Genomic DNA, 23,441 nt, shown 5'->3' on the forward strand with positions numbered 1-23,441 from the left:
CGATCTATGCGCTACCTATCGAAAATTTTATTCTAATTATTGCATTGTCATCGGGTTGTGAACTATATTATAATATAATTAATGAGCCTTAGCTCCTGGCAGGGTCGCCATATAATATACTAAATGAGCCGTAGCTCCTGACAGGATCCCCATACAATATAATTAATACGGAGTTGATGTTTAAGCGTTCGATCATTCAAAGTGATTCTTTGTGATTCTTGTTTATTTTGAAAATGCTCTTCTTTTTATACAGAATATTCTTATTCTACTTATACCTATTTACACTAATACTTATGAGCTAAAATATGCATATTTACTGTATGTAATGTCAGGATATTGGCATGACCCTATTTCGGTACTTGAGTACACATGTGTGTATATGGCCAACGTCACCGTGACCAATTGACCGATATGAGCAAATATGTGTAGTCAATTCATACGTGTTTGCTCAGCAATATTATATTAATAGTTCTTCACGTGTGAGGTCTGCATGTGTGCAAATATGTGAAGAACAATTGAATATAGTGAAAGCGTGACTAATTCTAAGGCCACATTACAATATTCCAAGTTTCAAGTTTGTAGCTTATCGGGAAGATACTTGAATTTTAATTGCAAAATTCGTTCAAAACGGCCGGCCGCACACAGAGTCAAGCTATACAAAAACTTTAAACGCGTTTTTCTCGAAAACTTGTTTTCGCACAATAGGTCCCTTTCATGATTCCAGGTCACATATAATTTTTGTTAGCAATTTTGTACCGCGTGCGATACGTTCGCGTATCATATATGAGAAACCTTAGATATATCTTATACTATGGAAATTACTTAAGCGTGGTGAGCTATTTCTCTTTTTCGTATGGGACATTGGTGTATAGTAGGGCGGGTCGATTTAAAAATCGCTCATTGCTCTGTGAAAATCGTATTCTAGAGATTTGGGTCGAACTTTTGGTTAGATGCAATTTCAATTCTACCTGCTGTGTCTTGTGGTGGCTTAAAAAAAACAACACAAGCAATTTTACGATCTGCAATTGTGTCACAGTGATACCTTCATTTTTTAAAACGGTTGAATGAAAAAACCCACACAACTATGTTTACGACATGCAAATGCATTACAGTGATGCCTTGGTTTTAAAAGGGGTTGTAAAAACGCTAATTTCTATTAATTTTTTTTAATTTATTTTCTATTACTAAGTTAAATTCATTTTTTCATTTACATATGTTCTGACTAAATAAATTTCTAAAGAGAAAAATAAACTCCAAAAAGAAACAAGTAAGGAAGGTTAAGTTCGGGTGTAACCGAACATTACATACTCAGTTGAGAGCTATGGTGACAACATAAGGGAAAATAACCATGTAGGAAAATGAACCGAGGGAAACCCTGGAATGTGTTTGTATTACATGCGTATGAAATGAAAGGCATTAAAGAGTATTTTATGAGGGAGTGGGCCATAGTTCTATAGGTGGACGCCATTTAGGGATATAGCCATAAAGGTGGATCAGGGTTGACTGTAGAATGCCTTTGTACGATATGGGTATCAAATGAAAGGTGGTAATGAGTATTTTAAAAGGGGGTAATCCTTAGTTCCATAGGTGGACGCCGTTTCGAGATATCGCCATAAAGGTGGACCAGGGGTGACCCTAGGATTTGTTTGTACAATATGGGCATCAAACGAATGGTGTTAATGAGTATTTTAAAAGGGAGTGGGCCTTAGTTCTATAGGTGGACGCCGTTTCGAGATATCGCCATAAAGGTGGACCAGGGGTGACTCTAGAAAGTGTTTGTACGATATGGGTATCAAATTAAAGGTGTTAATGAGTATTTTAAAAGGGAGTAATCCTTAGTTCCATAGGTGGACGACGTTTCGAGGTATCGCCATAAAGGTGGACCAGGGGTGACCCTAGAATTTGTTTGTACAATATGGGTATCAAAAGAAAGGTGTTAATGAGTATTTTAAAAGGGAGTAATCCTTAGTTCCATAGGTGGACGCCGTTTCGAGATATCGCCATAAAGGTGGACCAGGGGTGACCCTAGACTTCGTTTGTGCGATATGGGTATCAAATGAAAGGTGTTAATGAGTATTTTTAAAAGGAAGTGGGCCTTCGTTATATAGGTGTTCGCCTTTTCGAGATAGCGCCATAAAGGTGGACCAGGGGTGACTTTAGAATATATTTTTACGATATGGGTATCAAATGAAAGGTGTTAATGAGTATTTTAAAAGGGCATGGGGCTTAGTTCTATAGGTGGACGCCTTTTCGAGATATCGCCATAAAGGTGGACCAGGGGTGACTCTAGAATGTGTTTGTACGATATGGGTATCAAATTAAAGGCATTAATGAGAGTTTTAAAAGGGAGTGGTGGTAGTTGTATATGTGAAGGCGTTTTCCAGAGATCGACCAAAATGTGGACCAGGGTGACCCAGACCATTATCTGTTGGATACCGCTAATTTATTTATATATGTAATACCTGCCAATACTTTAAGGGTTTTTTATTTCGCCCTGCAGAACTTTTTCATTTTTTTCTACATAATATGGTAGGTGTCACAACCATTTTATAAAGTTTTTTCTAAAGTTATATTTCGCGTCAATAAAACAATCCAATTACCTTACCATGTTTCATCTCTTTTTTCGTATTTGGTATAGAAAAGAAAGTGGGCGTGTTCATAGTCGGATTTCGTTCATTTTTCATGCCAAGATAAAGTGAGTTCAAGTTAGCACGTGAACTAAGTTCAGTAAAGATATGTCGTTTTTTGCTCAAGTTATCGTGTTAACGGCCATGCGGAAGGGCAGACGGACGACTGTGTATAAAAACTGGGCGTGGCATCAAACGATTCCGCCCATTTTCACAGAAAACAGTTAACGTCATAAAATCTACGCCCCTACCAAATTTCAAAAGGATTGGTTAATTTTTGTTCGACTTATGGCGTTAAAAGTATCCTAGACAAATTAAATGAAAAAGGGCGGAGCCACACCCATTTTGAAATTTTCTTTTATTTTTGTATTTTGTTGCACCACATCATTACCGGAGTTGAATGTTGACATAATTTACTTATATACTGTAAAGATATTAAATTTTTTGTTAAAATTTTACTTTAAAAAAAATTTTTTTTTAAAGTGGGCGTGGTCCTTCTCCGATTTTGCTAATTTTTATTAAGCGTACATATAGTAATAGGAGTAACGTTCCGGCCAAATTTCATCATGATATCTTCAACGACTGACAAATTACAGCTTGCAAAAGTTTTAAATTACCTTCTTTTAAAAGTGGGCGGTGCCACGCCCATTGTCCACATTTTTACTAATTTTCTATTCTGCGTCATAAGTTCAACTCATCTACCAAGTTTCGTCGCTTTATCTGTCTTTTGTAATGAATTATCGCACTTTTTCGGTTTTTCGAAATTTTCGATATCGAAAAAGTGGGCGTGGTTATAGTCCGATATCGTTCATTTTAAATAGCGATCTGAGATGAACCTAGATACCTCAAAATTTACTCAAGTTATCGTGTTAACGGACGGACGGACATGGCTCAATCAAATTTTTTTTCGATCCTGATTATTTTGATATATGGAAGTCTATATCTATCTCGATTCCTTTATATATGTACAACCAACCGTTATCCAATCAAACTTAATATACTCTGTGAGCTCTGCTCAACTGAGTATAAAAAACATAGGCATTTCAAAGTGGGATTTTTCAAAATTTGCCCCTACGACCCAAAGGGGGGACATCAGAATTCGTTTTAGAGGTATGGTTCCTTCTGCAAAGTTTCCTTTTTTGATCCCTAGAATATGATTTTCACAGAGCAATGGGCGATTTTTTTGCCTCCCCACAAATCGACCCGGCCTAGTGCATAGACTTTGTAAACTGTAAAATTTAAAAAAAAAAACTTAAAAAATTTGGTGATTTTCAAATACTTAATAAAAATTCGTAAATTTTTTTTTTTTTTGTTTTTGTATATTTTTTTACTATTATCTTTAACAAGATTATATATTCAATATTTGTTCCAACGTAATTACGAATCTTGAAACAAAAATGGTTGAGCGTGGAGCACTTCACGTATATTGTTATGTGGGACAGGGAACCTGTTATCATAAATGTATATTAATACGTAATACCAAAGATATTTTAACTTAATTTTGGTTTAGCCTATTCGCATGCTTAAGCCCATTTTACTAAGTTGTTCGCCGATTTCAAGAAAATTCCAGCATCAGTGCATATGAAAATTTCGTACAAACGGCTGAAATACCAAAAACGAAACATCGCTATAAATTGGTTTGGAACTCCCATTAACACCGTACTGTACAGAGGAATATAAATTATGCGAAAGGGCCTGTGGGACAATGACATAAAGAGAAATTCGTATGTCCTAAGTATGTCTAGAAAACTCTATGCAAGCTTTAATTTTTTTATCCCTTATAGACGAAATAAGATTGATCGATCCGGTAAAAAGTAACTAACAGTAACTATACATTTATTGAAGGTTAGAGAAATATTTTTTCGATGTTTGTAACTAATAGTTTCGTAATGTTTAGACGTAATAAATATTTTCTTATTATTTCAGCGGATAATCCAACTTCTCGTCGCATGCTAATTGATTATCCTAGTCCATATTTGTACGGTAATCATTATCATACGTCACCCAGTGAGGACCTCGTTGCCCTCTGGTTTGGCAGCAATGGTTCAGGTGAGTACATCAAAAAAATGTTATTTGTAAGACCTCTCTGTTTTATTTGGAACTTATGATATAAGTTTATCCAACATTATACCTTGCCCAATTGCAAAACTGATTAAAATAATAAAAAATGATAGATTGAAATGGAAATGCTTGGCTGCGACACGAGCGCCGTCTAGACGCCAATCAAATAAGCATTCTTACAACTTAATTTACATACCTTGTAGACATACATATAATAGATTGGTACATACAATTGGGCAATTCCCAGAAAATTAGGGTAAAATAAAGTGAAGTCAACCTTGATAGAGATTTGAAAATTTTAGGCAATCCATTTAAAATAAAGCATAAATAGGTAAGGTATTATAAACCCTAATATTAAAGAAATTGCAATTTTCATAAGCGGCACCAACATTTTCATAGTTATTGTAACGCACTCACAGAGAATGTGAACTGGCGTTCCAACCTAAGGCTCACAAAAGTGGCAGATTTTTGTGCCGGTTAGCTTTAGCATACTATGGTGATATCGTGCACTACAGTGTGCCGTCCAGAAACTCTTTAATACATGGTGTTTCAACAGATCTGCATCACTAGAAACTTAAAGCTTGAGTCATTATTCGCATCTAAAAACTCGTTTATTAGTGTAAAAACCTGAAACGTTGGAAAAGTGAAATTTGAAAAAGTTATGAAACACTGCAAAACCAAAACACAATACTACGTATCCGAAAAGTTGGGACCTCTGTCCATCAGCCAATCAATAAACATGAATTTGTGTGCGTAAGTACGTTCAAAGCTGCAAAACGGCTATACCGATTTCAATAATTTTTTCTCTGTTATTTTCGATCTGATTCGGGATCACTTTCGGCAAATTTTTTGTTTAAAGCCTCAATTGAAAATTATTTTAGCTAATACTCACAAACGGTTTCATCGATCATTTTTTCTTTCCTTTATTCAATGGGACTAAGTGTTCGTTTATAGCAAAAAGGGTTTTGAAAATCCACAATTTGAGTATTCATATTTTAGCTAATAGAACTAATTTGGCTGTTATTATTACTGCTGCTTGGGCTATTTTTATGCCTGCTGTTACACCCTTTCGTATATGCAACATTTCTCCATTTCTTATATGTTAAGAAGTGATATAAATTTAATATGCAACCAGTGCTGCCGTTCACATATTTTTTCTTCGTAATAAAAAACGGACCAAAACGCTTTTGAGAATACCAAAATAATTATTTCCCAGTTGTAATTTTAATATGTATAAATTTCGAGTCACGTAGTTTGTCCGCGATGGACTCTTAATCTACTTAATAGATTTAAGTCAAATTTGCACACCGTGTGCAGTTTATCCATCTTGAAGATAGGATAGCGTTCCTGTGAAGTTTCTTTCCGGGAAGTGGACCAGAGACCGATCTTTTCGAGCAACTCTATTCACGGCTGGATTTGCCTGAAATTTGGTATATAGGTAGCCCTTTGCCTAGATTGGTATTTACGATACTTTTTTTCGGGAAGAGGACCAGGGACCGATCTTTTCAAACAAATTCTGTTCTTGGTTTGATTTACCTGAAATTGGGCATATAGGTACCCCTTTGACTAGATTAGTATTTATGACAATTTTTCAGGAAATGGAGCAGAGACCGACTGCGACTGGGAGTGGCACTGAGACTGGGACTTATACTAGGACTGGAACTGGAACTGGGACTGGGTCTTGGACTTGGGGTAGGACTGGGACTTGGAAAAAGGGATGGAGAAGAACTAGAGAAAAGAGGGAAGAAGAAAGAGATAGAGTTAGACGAAGATAGGGAGATGTGGATGGATGGAGCGGAAAATAAGTGAGGAAGAAGAGGGAGAAAGAGAGGCATAAAAAGAGAAAGGCAGAAGGAAGAGTGAATAAAAAGATGAGGAAAAGGGGAAATGGGAAGGGAGAGTAAGAGGTAAAAACTTCTTGAAAGTTATGCAGATAGACCAATGCTAGGGCAGAGCAACGTATGCCGGGTCTGCTAATACATTATAAGTTTAATTGTTTGAAAAAATTAATAACGATTACTAAAATTCAAAAACTTTATATTTCAAAAATTTTGTGAAATGTAGTACTTTTTTCGCTCATGTTTGGTTTCACTAGAATTTACATCAGAATGTTATGTGGTTAATATTTTAACATTGTTCTACGAGAGCGGGAGACTACGCGAAAGATGCCAGTGGTTTGATTTAAACACCCTTCCGTCACCTTTTGTGTCAAATATAATTAAATCTTTTAACGAACCTACATCTGGCATCTTTTAACTTCCTAAAAATTTGACCGAGCATCATTAAGACACCAAAAAAGGCAACTAATACAGAATCGTGATAAATGCTGTTGAAAAGAACAATTTACTGAAACTTCAAAATTTTTTGTAAGTAACTTTGAATTAATTGATCACCACCGAGATTAAACGGCACTTATATTATTTCTCGATTTTGGAAATTATTGAAAATTAGTATCAAAAAAGTACCTGCTGTCATCGAGCAAAGAGTCAGCGCATACGCGCCTTGGCAACCACGCTACTGTTGGCAGCGATAATTTCGAAATAGTAAAAGACTTCCTTTATTTGGGAACCAGCATCAACACTAGCAACAACATCAGCACTGAAATCCAGCGAAGAATCAATCTTGCCAATAAATGCTACTTTGGACTAGGTAGACAATTGAAAAGTAAAGTCCTCTCTCGGCGAACGAAAATCATACTCTACAAGTCACTTATCGCACCCGTCCTGCTATATGGGGCAGAAGCATGGACCATGACAACAGCAGATGAAGAGGCTTTGGGAGTGTTCGAGAGAAAAGTTCTTCGAAAGATTTATGGATCTCTCCGCGTAGGTGATAGCGAGTACCGAAGAAGATTTAATGATGAGATGTTCGAGCTATATGCAGACATCAACATAGTCCAGCGAATTGAAACGCAGCGGCTGCGCTGGCTAGGCCATGTTATGCGAATGAATGATGATGCTCCGGCCAAGAAAGTGTTTCTATCGGAACCCGCCTATGGAAGCAGAGGTAGAGGGCGGCCCCCACTCCGTTGGAAGGACCAGGTGGAAAACGGTTTAAACTCCCTTGGTGTGACCAATTGGCGCCGTTTAGACGGTTAAGCGCCAATTAAGTAAGTAAGTAAGTATCAAAAAATATGCAGTTTTGTTTCAGATCTTGAAATGTAGGCAATGATTCTGGATTTGCCCATATGTAATATGTACATTGATTCATATAATGTATCTCAAGTACGACACTTAAGCTGCTGAGTGGGAAAGCCTAGATAAAAGTGTCACCGAATATGAAATAAATTTTATAAGCAGGTTCTACTTATATACCAACGAAATAAAAGCTTAAAAGCCTACATGATCTCGTATGAACATACTACATACACTGGCGGTCAAAGTAAAAACCTTTCAAGGTTTGAGAATATTTATTAAACTTTTTATACAAAAATTTAAAAATTTTTAAGTTAATAGTAATAGTATTAACTTGAGATTTTCCAAATAGTAAATGTATTTAAGATTGACCTTGCCCGACTCTGAATTTGGAGATTACTCTTTTGTCCAGCTCTAAGCCTCCAGACTAAAGGTGCGTATGCACTAAAGTACTAAATGACCAGGAGTCCACACAAAACTCAGCCTTTAAAAAAATTTTAATGGCATTCATTTTTGCTAAATTAAGTACAACGCACAAAAAATTTGGTTTCAAAATCGCACTTTGTGTTATTATTTTGTATAAAAACCAAAATAGAGTAAATTACACTAAAAAGTTAAATTTAAATGTTGTTGTTGTTTTATCGGCCTTCATGGTTAATGTTTAAATAATAGTCAAGCTCTAGGCCAGATCAAATATATATAAATGTAAACCACAAAATGATCATGTGTAAACAGATGACTTCAGAATTAAGTCGAAATATCGAAAAAAATAAAAACTGACAAATGTATGTTTACACATAATCATTTTGTTGTTTAAATTTATATATATTTGATCTGACCTAGAGCTTGACTAATATTTAAACGTTAAATTTAAATAATAATAAAAATATTTCATATTGCTTTAGCCTGGACCTAGGACGTTCGGTATGAAAGTGGATCACGCTACCGCCACAACACGGCGAATCGCTGTTCACATCTGGCATTACTCACTGCAACAGCGTTGGCACGAAATAGTGTTTAAAATTTATTTTGGTTGTAAATTTGAAAGTAACACCAATGTTAGTTTTATTACTAATCTGAAAAGTGTTTTTTGTGTGAAGAAATGTCGAATTGGTGTTTTAACAGACATTAAACAACAGCTTTACTCTTTTAACACTGTCGCTCCGTTCTTGGCAAGTGGGACACTATGAGGAGCATTGTCCTCGCATTACCAGTGTAATTTTGAAGTTTTGATAGTTCGTTAGTGCGGCCTGGTTTGGAAGCATCTGTCTAAATTAGCTTACGTACTTTAAGAGTAGTTTTCTTGCCTTACTCTGATAGTCTTCCTCTAGCCCTTCCGTCCATGCAGTGATGTCATCTGGAAGTTCAATCTTGCTAGTTGAAACGTTTTCCTGAAGCTGTGCACAATTAATGTCAACTCCAGTCTCATGGCATCTTCCCAGTATAGCTCCTTTGGTAAGTCAACTTGGTTTTTGAAAAGTTTTAAATGTAACAACTCCATTGAAACGCAGCTGAAATATATATGCTGTATGTGTTTTAATCTCGCTACAGCTGCTCATTTCCCATTTGCAAGGATGTTGTTGTTGTTTTTGTAGCGATAAGGTTGCTCCCCGAAGGCTTTGGGGAGTGTTATCGATGTCCTTTGCCGGATACAGATCCGGTACGCTCCGGTACCATAGCATCATTAAGGTGCTAGCCCGACCATCTCGGGAACGATTTATGTGGCCACATTAAACCTTCAGGCCATTCCCTCCCTCCCCACCCCCAGTTCCATGACGAGCTTGTGGTCGCCAGAGCCTCCTCGGTTACTGAAACAGGATTCGCCGCGGATACGTGAGGCTGACAATTCGGTTTGGAGAAGCTTATATTGCGCTGGCAACCTGAAGGGTTGCGCTACACAGCCCCTTGAATCTTGTATTTTAGTCGCCTCTTACGACAGGCATACCTACCGCAGGTATATTCTGAGCCCCTGACCCGATGGGGGTATTTGCGAGGATCGCTGGCTGCAGCATCGCGATAAGATTGACGGCGTGTATAATAGTCAAATAAAGCGAAAATTAAATGAACATGACATAGATGCACTTATACAAATAAGAAGAGAAAAAAAAGCAGATTCTAACTGCCTAATAAGTATGCGAGAAATCAATTTTCACCCCTCACTTTTCTCTCTGCGCGTAGTCGTTGGAAATGCCTAATCTTTTCTTATCAGTCACCATTATCACGTTCGCCCTTATCATCACCATGCAGCGATCCACCCGCTGCAACCAATGCTCCCGCATCCGCTCCATTGATGAAGCCATCGTTTAAGTGTATGGGTGTGCGCGGCCGTCCATCGATTGTGATTTCTTCGCCGGCTTTTATATCACGATTTCTGTCATACCAAAGCTATAAGTATTCAAAGGAAAATCGATTATATTTAAAAATTTATAATGAAATAAAAACTTGAAGTTGGACGCACATATCCTGCTACCAGGAAATTCTTAGATTAGCCTCTCCATCGCCGTCTACTGCCCGTATTTTATGCAACCACGTTGAAACATCATGCGAGGGTTCCAGCCAACCGCGGAAATGTGGACGAGAAATAACCTGTGAAGACAATAAATTTGGAAAATATGTAGGAAAATGTGTTTAAATGCTATATTTCAAAATAAAAATACATGGATATTAGAGGATGTGTCTAATTTAAAAGTAATTCTAAAGTTATCTTTACCATTGTAAAATATTTCGAGCTGCCTGTTTCTTTCATTTGTTTTTTCATTTTGTTGTGTAGCTAAACCATTGCTCTTACTTCCACTGTTCTCTTTTCTTCTTCTTGATCTTCCACTCTATTCATATGCCATTTTTCTCCTTTCGCATTACCTTGATCTACCCCTTTAACTGTTTCCTTAATCGTCCCCTACTCTCCTGCTCCTTTCTCCTTTTCCTTCCCCTTGGCTTTCGGTTTCGTCTTTTCATCCCCTCCCTCTAATTCTTCGTAATCCTGCCCCGCTCCTACCATTTACTGAATACTGGGCAGGTTCTGAGGTTCACTTGGGCATTGCAGGCTCGTGCTCTTCCTCGAGACCTCTTTTATTAAATAAATAAATGTAAGGCGCGATAACCTCCGAAGAGTTTAGGCCGAGCTTCTCTTCAAATTTGCATCGTGCTCCTCTTGATTTTTTCCTACAAATTGGCGGGACGGGACCTATTTGTTTTCACTGAGAGTTTTTCATGACAGAAATACTCAGAGTGCATGCCAAAGACTGCCGCACCAATTCGTAGGAAAAATTAAAAGGAGCACGACGCAAATTGGAGGATAATCTCGGCCTAAAATCTCTTCGGAGGTTATCGTGCCTTACATTTATTTATTTATTTAAAACTGCCTAATATGACAGTGGTAAACAAAATACTATACTCGCCGATTCCTGCGTGACACTCATTCTGCTAAATACCAAAATGCAAAAGAGCTGCAAAACTATCGATTGCACTATCAATTGTTTTATATTTGCAACACCATCGATTTTTTTCTGTCGAAAAAAGGCCTTCAAGTTTTATTCAACAAATATTCCTGCATTTTTCGAAAAATATTATTTCAATTAATATTTTATTGGATTGTCTGATCGGTACCAAATTTTACCAGCCTTTCAGTTATGATACGTCCCAATTTAAGAACGTAGATACTATCTCGGATTTTTGTAGCCGCTAGGGCCGCGAAACCACTGTCCGAAGGTTTTTGATATGACTCTGCTACGAGTCCAGTCTCTACGTGAGTGATTTGTTTGACCACCCGAACTTTGGAGTAGCCTTCCTTTGCTTAGCAGCTATTATTTGGAGGCGTTGAGATGTGCATTTGCATAGATATTAGGGTGGTCCTAACAAATCAAATAAAATTTTTTTCCCAGTCTCAACATTTCAAACGATAATACGACTAAAAATTATGTGTCACATCATCTACATCTGATATAAATAAATGAATTATAGTTTTAATAGCTTACAAATAATTAGTCAATAGTTGTTGAGTCTATTTTTTGCCACCAATGTATATTAATATGGAGAGGGAATATTTTGAGTGGTAATTTCATGTTATATCTTAGTAGTTCATATCCATATTCTTTCGAAGGCGCAATTTTATGCCAAATGGCGATATTTGAATTGCTTGCGACTTTAATTTAGTGTTGTTGGCTGTAGACGTCAACAACAACTAGACTAAATTCGTAAAATCCAACGATTAATTAATAATTACAACAACTCAAGTGTGACCATTTATCATTTGGCAAGCGCCAAAAACTGAAAGGTAAATTAATAATTGTATCATGGCAGCCAGCCGTCAAGAGTCAGTAGATTATACAAATTTGGTGCATTCGCTCATTTTCGTCACCCAAAATATAGTGTTGGTGCATAAGGATTTAATAATGCCTCTACATATATCTACCTCCGTCCATATGCCACGCGTCCATACCACCCAAAGCTGCACGCTCACATTGATGCTGACTTGGCGTGTGGCAACTTCTGCCACTTGTTCCATTTCTTAAAAATCACATCTAATAAATTGTTCTATGCATTTCAATTCTATTAAAACCAATATAGTGCTTAGTCGTCTGACTGTTAGTTAAAATGTCATTCAACCAACCATTGTTATGCCTCTTTAGTAATTTTCCAATTTATAAAAATAGCAAAAATGAAGTGCAACAAATGAGCGATGAGTTATAAGTTGCGTTTACGTAAAGGGAGCAGAAGCGCTATATATATGTATATTGTATAGAACAAGTAATGATATAAAAATGTATGATGCTAATATTTTGGTATTAAAGTGAATAAAGCATAAACGATTTGGACTTTGATTTTATTCACTGTGACCTTGATGCCAATGTGGACATTGAATAAAAAAAAATACTGCAGAGTGTGGTGTATGATTAGCACGGAAGCTGCAAAGTTAATAAAGCTCCGCTAAATGACGTTGAGCAACACCACCAGCGCCTTAAGGATTGGGAAGGACCTCTCCGAGCCATTCGAGACCAAACGAGGCTTCATACAAGACGACTCCCATTCGTTTGATTTGTTTAACATAATGCAGCCACGACCCCTTAAACTGTTATCACCGTCAACAGGGCGCGCCAGTCGCTTTTTCTCCGAGTTAACTGGCCCCAATTTGTGACACCAAGGGAACTTAAATCGTTTTCCACCTAGTCCTTCCAACGAAGTGGGGTCCGCCCTCTTCATTTTCTTTCATAGGTAGGTTTTGGTAAAAATACATGTTTAGCCCCCATCTTTCATTCGCATAACATGGCCCTAATACAAAAATGATGGTCGTTCCACTTGATTTGACTTGACTTTTGCGGGGATAATGACATTTTCATGACAATCGTGGTACCAGACCGAAAATTTTAAAAACAAATTTTATGTAATGGGTTTTATTTATTATTTAAAGAAAAATTGGTTCCTTTCGTAAAATGTAAAAACACAAATATTTTTTGGCTTGGGAATGTTGTGATTGGAAAAGAAAATTTTACGCAAACATGAGGGTTATGTTTTATGGAATAGGAAATGAACAACTGGTGAGCAAAAATTCGACTATTTTTAACTTACAATCTTATAAATTCATTAAACAAATAACAGAAGAGGCAGAAGAAATAAAGAAAGGACAATTGATTCTTGTGGTAAACTCAACCCTAACATCCTTCATTCTCCTTTGAATACGAGCTCGGCCCATACAAGAACTCAAGTAAGTTTGCAAAATAGCAAAATATCTAAAACCCGGATTGAATGGGGGATGATAACCCATTCCAATTAACCCAAGCACCGTAGAAAAATAATCAAAACTCGGTTCCAAATCTCGGAAACCAGCAATACAAGTTTCCAATTATAAAGGAAACCCTGTTTTAGCTAGTTTTGCGAAAACTATTGCCGTATCGCCATCGGAAAAATTCTTGGATGTTCCCGTTGATCGCGTTACGCTACCGACTATCAGTCATTCAGAGATTTTAGGGATAACTTCCGAGAATATGGAATATTTCGCAAATTGTATCTAAAGGACAATTCCGCAGCAAAATCCTCAGGTCCTTTGCGGGCAGTACTTGGGGAAAAGATAAAGAAACGCTAACCACTTACAAAGCAATTGGCCGGTTGTTCATGAGCTACGCGTCGCCGTCTGGTCACCTGGAAAATGCTGCGGACCCGCCAAAATGCTGCATTCAGAACTGCCTCGGGATGTATTCTTATAACCTCTGCACATCATAAACGTTGTAAGGCAAAAGAGGTCTACATTAAATAGCATCACGAAATGCTGAACAGGGAGTTTTAGGTAAGTTGTTACAAACCTGATCACCCTAGCAATTAACTGTTAGATTCCAGCCTCCAAGAGGGAAGATGAAACATCTTCGTATGTACTATGATGGGATCCGCAGCTTTTTGATACAGATAAGCATGAGGAGGCCTTAAACATAATCCACACACCAGTCGCGCCAGGTGAACTCCGTTATCAATATACACTACCCAACCTTTGCAGAAGAAGAATGCAGACCACCAATGGAGACATGAGTCACGCTGGCCCAACTTCGTTCTATGTACTAAAAAAAATAAAAATAAATGTAAGGCGCCATAACCTCCGAAGAGATCTAAGGCCGAGCTTCTCTTCCAATTTGCGTCGTGCTCCTCTTCATTTTCCCTACAAATTGGCCGGACGGGACCTACATGTTTTATGCCGACTCCGAACGGCATCTGCAAGGCAGATGAGTTTTCACTGAGAGCTTTTCATGGCAACAATACACCCGGAGCGCTTGCCAAACACTGCCGAGGGGCGACCCCCCTTAGACAAATTTTCTTCGAATTTAAAAACCGTATTTCTAAAAAATTTTTGATGTTGCTTTGCCCGGGGTGCGAACCCGGGGCATACGGTGTGGTAGGCGGAGCACGCTACCATCCCACCACGGTGGCCGCCGTTCTAACAGGTTAAACTGTGACTTGTCCACCATTAATGCCTCCAACTCCAACTTCTGTGCTGTCTACCACGAATTATTGAACAAAATTGTGTAGAAATTGGGAACGCATCTCCTTGAGATTTTAAAGGGCCTTATGCAATATATATGGATAGACGTAGTTCTACTATATCAACTTTCAACAGCGAAACTTGAAAATTGTTAAAAGTCTAACGATTTTTGAGAAATTCTGTTTATTTGCAACCTTCTGCTAACGTTCGAATCGCTAAATTGTTGAATAAACAACTCCAATATTCAATAATGGAAAAGGGTCTTTATTAGACTACTTTCAAAGTACTTCACAATAACACTTATACTTCGCAACCAATAGCGTGCTTAAATCAAAACTGATTACTGACTACACAGCTTGCTCTGCTTTTATACTCTCTGTTGCCTTGTCCGCATATTTCTCCAAATGTCTAGACGTTTCTCCTTCTAGAATCTTCTACTTAGTTACCAGCTATATGCGTGTGTATTTGTAGTTTATAGCCTCTCGCATAGCCAAAGGCGTGTGTATATGTCAGTACTACTTCGGTTGATGCTTACATGTGTTTCTGAGTATCTCTCCGTTGCCTTGTATGTGTGTAGATGATGATTGATTTGTTTACGTACATACGAGTGGCTGCTTAGTATCGGCTTAGTGATGGTAGTATCGCTTAGTGATACTAATATTCGTCACAATAGTTTAAACTTGATATTCATAATTTTTAAACTTAATTCTTAACATCTTTAATCCTTTCTGATATTACAAAAAATACGTATAAAAAAATGTAATAAACGCTCTTGGTGTTGTCTACGGATACTATTTTATATTTTACCGAAAAACCACCGTTTTTTTTTTTCTTTTTGTTTTTTGATCGTGAAAATCTGGGAAAGCTTCGAAGAAAAGAACACTATTTATGAAAAAACTTCAAAAATTCCCAAACAGGTCAAAAATTTAGAAGTTGAATAATATTATTTGTTATACCTAGCCAGCATAGCCACTGCGCTTTAATTCACTGGACTATGCTGATGTCCGCGTAGAGCTCGTACAGCTCATCATTAAGTTTTCTTTGGTAATCGCCGTCGTCATCGCGTAGAGGTCCGTAAATCTTTCGAAGAACTTTTCTCTCGAACACTCCCAGAGCCGCTTTGTCGTGATCTATGCTTCTGCACCATATATGTAGCAGGATTGGTACGATAAGAGTTTTCGGAACTTATGTTGTTGTTTTGTGTTATGGCAGGTTCCCAGATTAAGCCTTTTACTATTTCGAAATTATGGCTGCCAATAGTGGCGTGGTTGCCAAGGCGTAAGTGCGCTGACTCTTTGCTCGTTGACAGCAGATACTTCGTTTTGTCTTTATTCACCATCAGCCCCATCTTTACCGCTACTTTTTTCAATTTGGAATGAGCGGAACTTACGGCGCGGGTAATTAGACCGATGTTTTCAATGTCATCAGCATACGCCAGTAATTGCACGCTTTTATAGAATACTGTTCCAGAGCGGTTAAGTACTGCAGCTAGTATTATATACTCCAGCATAAAATCTAAGAAATCGCATGATAGGGGGTTATCCTGTCTGAAAGCTCGTTTAGTTTCGAACGGCTCGGAGAGGTCCAATCCAATTCTGTTGCTCAACGTCATTTTTCACAGCCGTATAAGTTTTGCGGGGAACCAAAATTTAAACTAGAGGCATCCTTAAGCCACTTTCAAATCGACGAAGAGGTGATGTGTCAAATATAAAAAGTTGCAAGTTATTTTCAAAATTTTAATTCAAGGGAAAGAGAAAATGAAAGCGGTACTCAGTGCACGGACCTTTAAAAAGGGAATGTTGGTAGACGAAAAATTAAAATAGTGCTAGAAGTTGGTAGATTTTTTTTCCAAGAAAACAATAGATACACTTTATATTTGTATAAAACAATTCATATTTCATTGTAAAACAAATAAAGCACATTTCACGGAAATAACACTAAAAAAACATGTAAACAAAACAAAACCAATAAGGAAGGCTAAGTACGGATGTAACCGAGCGTTCATACTCAGTTGAGAGCTATGGAGACAAAATAAGGGAAAATCACCATGTAGGAAAATGAACCTAGGGTAACCCTGGAATGTGTTTGTATGACATGTGTATCAAATGGAAGGTATTAAAGAGTATTTTAAGAGAGAGTGGGCCATAGTTGTATAGGTGGACGCCATTTAGGGATATCGCCATAAAGGTGGACCAGGGAGACTCTAGAATTTGTTTGTACTATATGGGTATCAAATGAGAGGTGTTAATGAGTATTTTAAAAGGGAGTGGGCCTTAGTTCTATAGGTGGACGCCTTTTCGGGATATCGTTATAAAGGTGGACCAGGGTTGACTCTAGAATGCGTTTTTACATTATGGGTATGAAACGAAAGGTGATAATGAGTATTTTAAAAGGGAGTGGGCCTTAGTTCTTAGTTCTTTTCGAGATATCGCCATAAAGGTGGACCAGGGGTGACTCTATAATGTGTTTGTACGATATGGGTATCAAATTAAAGGTATTAATGAGGGTTTTAAAAGAAAGTGGTGGTAGTTGTATATGTGAAGGCGTTTTCGAGATATCGAGCAAAATGTGGACCAGGGTGACCCAGACCATCATCTGTCGCGTACCGCTAATTTATTTATATATCGACTGGATTCTGACTCAACCACTTAACTCCCATTTCCTAAAATTTTGGTTTTTGGTATCAAAAGAAGCATTAACATGTATTAGAAATGGGTAAACCTTGAAAAATAACAATTTTTACTTATTTTAGAACAAAAATCCTTTTTACGTAAACTCGTAACTTAAGCATGAAATTTCATGAATACAGCAACCCCGTAAATTACTTACTTTTAATGCACTCCTTAAATTGATAACTTGGCAACACTCGCCATATATCAATTTTAAGTTCCGTTATTTCTATTTCATATTATTCTTCTTTTCGTTTTAATAAAAAGTGTTAAAAAATGAATCCAAAGAAAAAAATTTGCAAAAAGTCAACTAATATAAAAGAATATCCTAAGGTAAGTTATAAATTTATCAACATGTGCTTTCATATAATCTACATAGAAGTTACTCAAACTCATATTGTATGTGAGGAAGCAAATGATGAACTTCACAGAGTTCTTGATGAAAAAACGGGCAATTTCATTTTCGCTGAAAGTTTCGAAACTAATAACAGCTTTACTCCCAAGAAATTAGACGAAAGAACCGGACTTTTTATAGATGCCAATTCAAACGTCGAAAGTAGTTCAGAAGACACATTCTCCATTGATTCGTCTAGTTGCTTTGAAGTAAATTCTATTGAAAGCTCAAGTAATACATCAAGTACTCCAACGAAGCATAAATTGGATGAAACATCAGGCTTGATATCACACACGAGAGCAAAGAAAGGGCACAACAAGCGACAACAGTGGAAAAGAGAAAAGGTTAAACAAGCGCGGCAACAGGGAGAATGCTACTATAGTTTAGAAAGAATCAGTGGAGAAATGGTGGGTATGAAAAAAGAAGTGAGAGAAAATTAAAGCAGCGATGCCGATGTAAAACCGATAGGGGCGGCAATAAGTATGTAAGCATATCTGATTGTCAAAAAGCTGAGCTCTTTAAGTCCTTTTGGAGGGAAATGTCATGGGATCAAAGAATGTCGTGGATTAGTCCACTACTTCATGTTGTTCCAGTTGGGCGTACGTTATCATCTAAAAGTTGAAGTTGAATCAATTCAAGTCTGCAAAAATATGTTTTTAGGTACACTTAATGGTTTGTTCGAAATACACTGAAAAATGCCAATGACCATGGTATAGAAAAAAGAACAAGTAATTCAAGAAAGACAAATCTGTTGGACTCAAGAAAAATAGAACACATTAAATCCTTTTTGGACAATATTCCAAAAACGCCATCTCACTATTGCCGACAAAATTCGCAAAAAATATATATGGAATTGACTTACACATCCATTAAACAGGTTTACAAACAGTTTACAAATTTTTTAAGTATGAATAATATTTCCGAATCTGAAAGGGCTGGCTATAAAACTTTTTTAAACGTAACGCATGAGCTGAACATCGGATTATACAAACCAAGAAAAGATCAGTGCAATATTTGTTACGCTTATAAAAATAAGAATTTTCTTTAATCGGGTTTCCAGTCAAAATAATCAGAAAAACGCCTTTATTATTTTATTGCCGACGTTTCGACCATTTATTGTGGTCTTCTTCAGGGCTTAAAAATCTCTGCGTTCTTCTTCGTCAGGCTTTTCTTTATATATATGTGTTTCGAAATAAAACATAGTCACTTTAATACTCAATTAAAGGGAACGGAAATTATTTTACAATTTAAAATTACTATTTTCAATACACAAACCACAATTTATACTTCAAACTCTAATTTTCTAAGAAAATTATACATAAAAACAAAACAGTCGGTAGTATCAACATAAAAATAAGAATGTTGATACGAACACTTTCAATACGCACATAAGACTTAAAGATCGTGCTCGAAGAGAGAAGGAGCAAGATAAAGAGAGAGCAAGGAATTGAGAGATTAATTGCTTCATACTGGATGTTCAAGCTGTTTAAATGGTTCCATTTAGTGCTGCTGGGGCCCATTACTTCAAACAAAAGTTATCATGTTATCAATTCACAATTTTTAATTTGAAAAACTGGGAGGTAGTTTGTTATGTATGGCATGAAGGTGAAGGTGGAATGGACGCTAATATTTTTGCCTCATGTTTATTACATTTTTTAGAAACTGAGGTAACTGCAAAGGATATTCCTATATGTTTGTTCAGTGATGGATGTAGTGCACAAAATAGAAATGTGATTTTATCAAATGCGTTGGCGTATTTTTTCAAAAAGTATAATACTACAGTTTACCAAAAGTATTTGCGTTGGTCATACCCAAATGGAATGTGATTCCGTCCATGCGAATATTGAAAAAGGAAAAAAATAAAGAACTGTTTGTTCCTGCTGATTTTGTAAAGCTCATACGGGAGGCAAGAACAACCAATGGACCATATAAAGTGCATTATGTTGGGCACACATTTTTAAAAAATATTCCGAATTAAATTTTTACAAATCCATAAGACCCGGAACAAAATCAGGTGACGCTTGTGTCACTGATGTAAAATGTCTAAAGCATACATCAGTTGGAATTTTTAACAAACTTGATTACGACGATGAATGGGTACAATTACCACACCGATTAAAAACTGAAAAGGCATTACCCGAAGTCAAAGGCCTATATATAAAGCCTTTAAAATTACCTTCAAGAAAAATCCGAGATTTGCAGAGTTTTAAAGCGTTCATTCGCACTGACTATCATGCTTTTTATGATAATTTGAGCCACGAAGATATATAAAATTAAATTCCATAAAAATGTTAACTTATAATCACATGTATTAATGTACTATGTATTTTTCAGTAATGAATACTGCTTGTTTATTTTAAATTGTCATTTTACATGAAAACATCTTATTTTCGCTTTAAGATTAAACCAATTTGAGAATCTTTAAACAAACTACGTACATTACATACATAAAATAAAAAAAACAACAACCACGCATATACAACATATATTTTCTTTTCGTAAGAACAGCAACCTCGTAAGTACTCATAAATTATTTAAAATACTAAATCAGCAAAATATTTGTGTATATTTTTTCTTATGTAACAGAACGTCCTCTATTTAAAATTTGGTTATCCTTAGAATTTCGAAAAAACTGATATCTCTAATAAAAATCAGTTTATTGGTTCTCCTGTAAACATAAGTGTTTGCCATTACGTGGTTGAGGCAGTTACCAGTCGATATATAATACCTGCAAAGATATCAAGGGTTTTTTATAACGCCCTGCAGAACTTTTTCATTTTCTTCTACTTAATATGGTAGGTGTCACACCCATTTTATAAAGTGTTTTTCTAAAGCTATATTTTGCGTCAATAAACCAATACTATTACCATGTTTCATCCCTTTTTTCGTATTTGGTATAGAATTGTGGCATTTTTTTTCATTTTTCGTAATTTTCGATATCGAAAAAGTGGGCGTGGTCATAGTCGGATTTCGGCCATTTTTTATACCAATACAAAGTGAGTTCAGATAATTACGTGAACTGAGTTTAGTAAAGACATATCGGTTTTTGTTCAAGTTACCGTGTTAACGGCCGAACGGAAGGACAGACGGTCGACTGTGTATAAAAACTGGGCGTGGCTTCAACCGATTACGCCCTTTTTCACAGAAACACTTATCGTACTAGAATCTAAGCTCCTACCAAATTTCACAAGGATTAGTAAATTTTTGTTCGACTTATGGCATTAAAAGTATCCTAGACAAATTAAATGAAAAAGGGCGGAGCCACGCCCATTTTGAAATTTTTTTTTATTTTTGTATTTTGTTGCACCATATCATTACTGGAGTTGAATGTTGACATCATTTACTTATATACTGTAAAGATATTAACTTTTTTTTTTATTTGACTTTTTTTTAAAAGTGGGCGTGGTCGGTCTCCTATTTTGCTATTTTTTATTAAGCGTACATATAGTAATAAGAGTAGGGTTCCTGCCAAATTTCATCATGATATCTTCAACGACTGCCAAATTACAGCTTGCAAAACTTCTAAATTACCTTCTTTTATAAGTGGGCGGTGCCACGCCCATTGCCCAAAATTTTAATAATTTTCTATTCTGCGTCATAGGCTTAACTCACCTACCAAGTTTCATCGCTTTATCCGTCTTTGGTAATGAATTATCGCACTTTTTCGATTTTTCGAAATTTTCGATATCGAAAAAGTGGGCGTGGTTATAGTCCGATATCGTTCATTTTAAAGAGCGATCTGAGATGGGTGCCCGGGAACCTACATACCAAATTTCATTAAGATATCTCAAATTTACTCAAGTTATCGTGTTAACGGGCGGACGGACATGGCTCAATAAAATTTTTTTTCGATACTGATGATTTTGATATATGGAAGTCTATATCTATCTCGATTCCTTTATACCTGTACAACCAACCGCTATCCAATCAAAGTTAATATGCTCTGTGAGCTCTGCTCAACTGAGTATAAAAATGAATGTAAATTTGTATATACATAGCGTATACCTTTATGATACTTGCTTTTTAAACGGTTAAGCGCCAATTAAGTAAGTACTACTAAGGAAACTTTACCGATATGTCTAATTACAACAACAATTTGCCAATATACCAGTATTATTCTGCCACACTGGCATGTTATCGTTTACTTAAAACTTTTTTATTTTCGTTCAAAGTTATTCATAAAAAAGTGATGAAAATAGCGCAGAAAATATTTGCGAGTAGATGATACGTTTCTTTCATAAACAAATTTCTTTCTTGTATTAAATGTGTCCACAAATTTTTCAAAATAAAAACCAAATTTTCAACAAAAAAAAAATTGTCAGAAAAAACAAAAGAAAAATTTAGTGCTTGAAATTTTGAATCCATTACGCTTGGCGGTTTTTATGTCGTTCATTTTAGAGAACGACCTTTCTGCGGCTGCACTACTGTGAGGTATTACTGCTAAGGAGCACATTTATTCACTAAAATTTTCAAACAAATTTTCTTCTAGAAAACTCTCTTTCTTCTAGAAAACGTTCCCAATTTTATCCATCCTTTAAGAATATCGTCGAAAAATATCTTTTCTATTTTTTCCTTATTATATAACATTAATGATCGCCATTCGTTGTTAAGAATTTCCAAGGAAGTCTTGTGAAATGGAAAAGCTTTAAGTAAGGGAAAAATCGTTGTCATTTGACTAGATTGAATATTTTTTGCATCAAAATATTCTAAAAGTTTTAATTTTTCGTCTTCGAAATTGAATCGTTTCTTAGTTTCCTTACAAAGACAAATGTTGGTAGATTTTTGGGCTTTGGTGGTAGAAGTGGTAGAAAATGAAAATGGGCTAAAAAGTTGGTAGATCTACCAATAAAGTGGTAAAGTCCGTGCACTGGCGGTACTCCTTGCGCAAAGCGAATTTCTTTTTTTTTTTTCTTTATTGACAACAAAGTTTAAAATTATTAGAAGATTTCTCAAAAAAAGCGAAGTTTTTGCGAGAGAAAATAGCTTATTTCTATTTTACTCTATTTGTTATCAATTGTTATGAGAGGTTACAATGAAAGACAACAGTAAGTAAATAATAACAATTAAAATTTAATTAAAACTAAAATTTAGCTTAATAATTTAATATTATATGAGTATAATTAAAAATATAGTGTAGAACGTGCTTTGCATCTAGATATTAAAATCAAAATTTGTAAGAAGTAGCCGTTTGGCCTCGAATTTAAAGCATTGCACATTTCTTGAATTTTCAACTTCAACTGGAAGTTTGTTGAAAAGTTTAACACCACTAAGACATTAGTGATTTTGCACATCTTTCCATTCGAAAGATACGTGGTTTCATATTTATTCTAACTCTAAGTGTATATTCTGGGGTTGATTCTTCTGGAATGTCTAAATTATGCTTTATTAAGTTATTTTTAATTTTATAAAATAATATTAAGGTTTGAAGGATGGAGTTCTTGCGCACATCAAGCCTGTCTTGGTATAGCAGTTCACTTGCTGTCCTTAGCGGCAGATTTAAAATGTTTTTTATTATTTTATTTTGAATTCGCCGTGCAGAAGAATGCCAAGTCAAAAGAAAATTTGCATTGTTTCGATTAACTGACATTTTGT

At 36.1% G+C, this 23,441-nt stretch overlaps 1 protein-coding gene across 3 annotated transcripts in view; it reads left to right on the forward strand.

The window, feature by feature from the left end:
• Positions 1-23,441, forward strand: part of sr (stripe) — a 485,002-nt gene that overhangs the window by 94,337 nt on the left and 367,224 nt on the right. For all 3 annotated transcript variants that reach the window (XM_067759700.1, XM_067759701.1, XM_067759702.1), the window contains exon 3: positions 4,554-4,676. In XM_067759700.1, coding sequence (XP_067615801.1) covers positions 4,554-4,676 — 123 coding nt within the window. The remainder of the gene's footprint in view (positions 1-4,553; positions 4,677-23,441) is intronic.

Source organism: Eurosta solidaginis, chromosome 1 (assembly GCF_040869045.1).
Source record: "Eurosta solidaginis isolate ZX-2024a chromosome 1, ASM4086904v1, whole genome shotgun sequence".
Classification (NCBI taxonomy): Eukaryota; Metazoa; Arthropoda; class Insecta; order Diptera; family Tephritidae; genus Eurosta; species Eurosta solidaginis.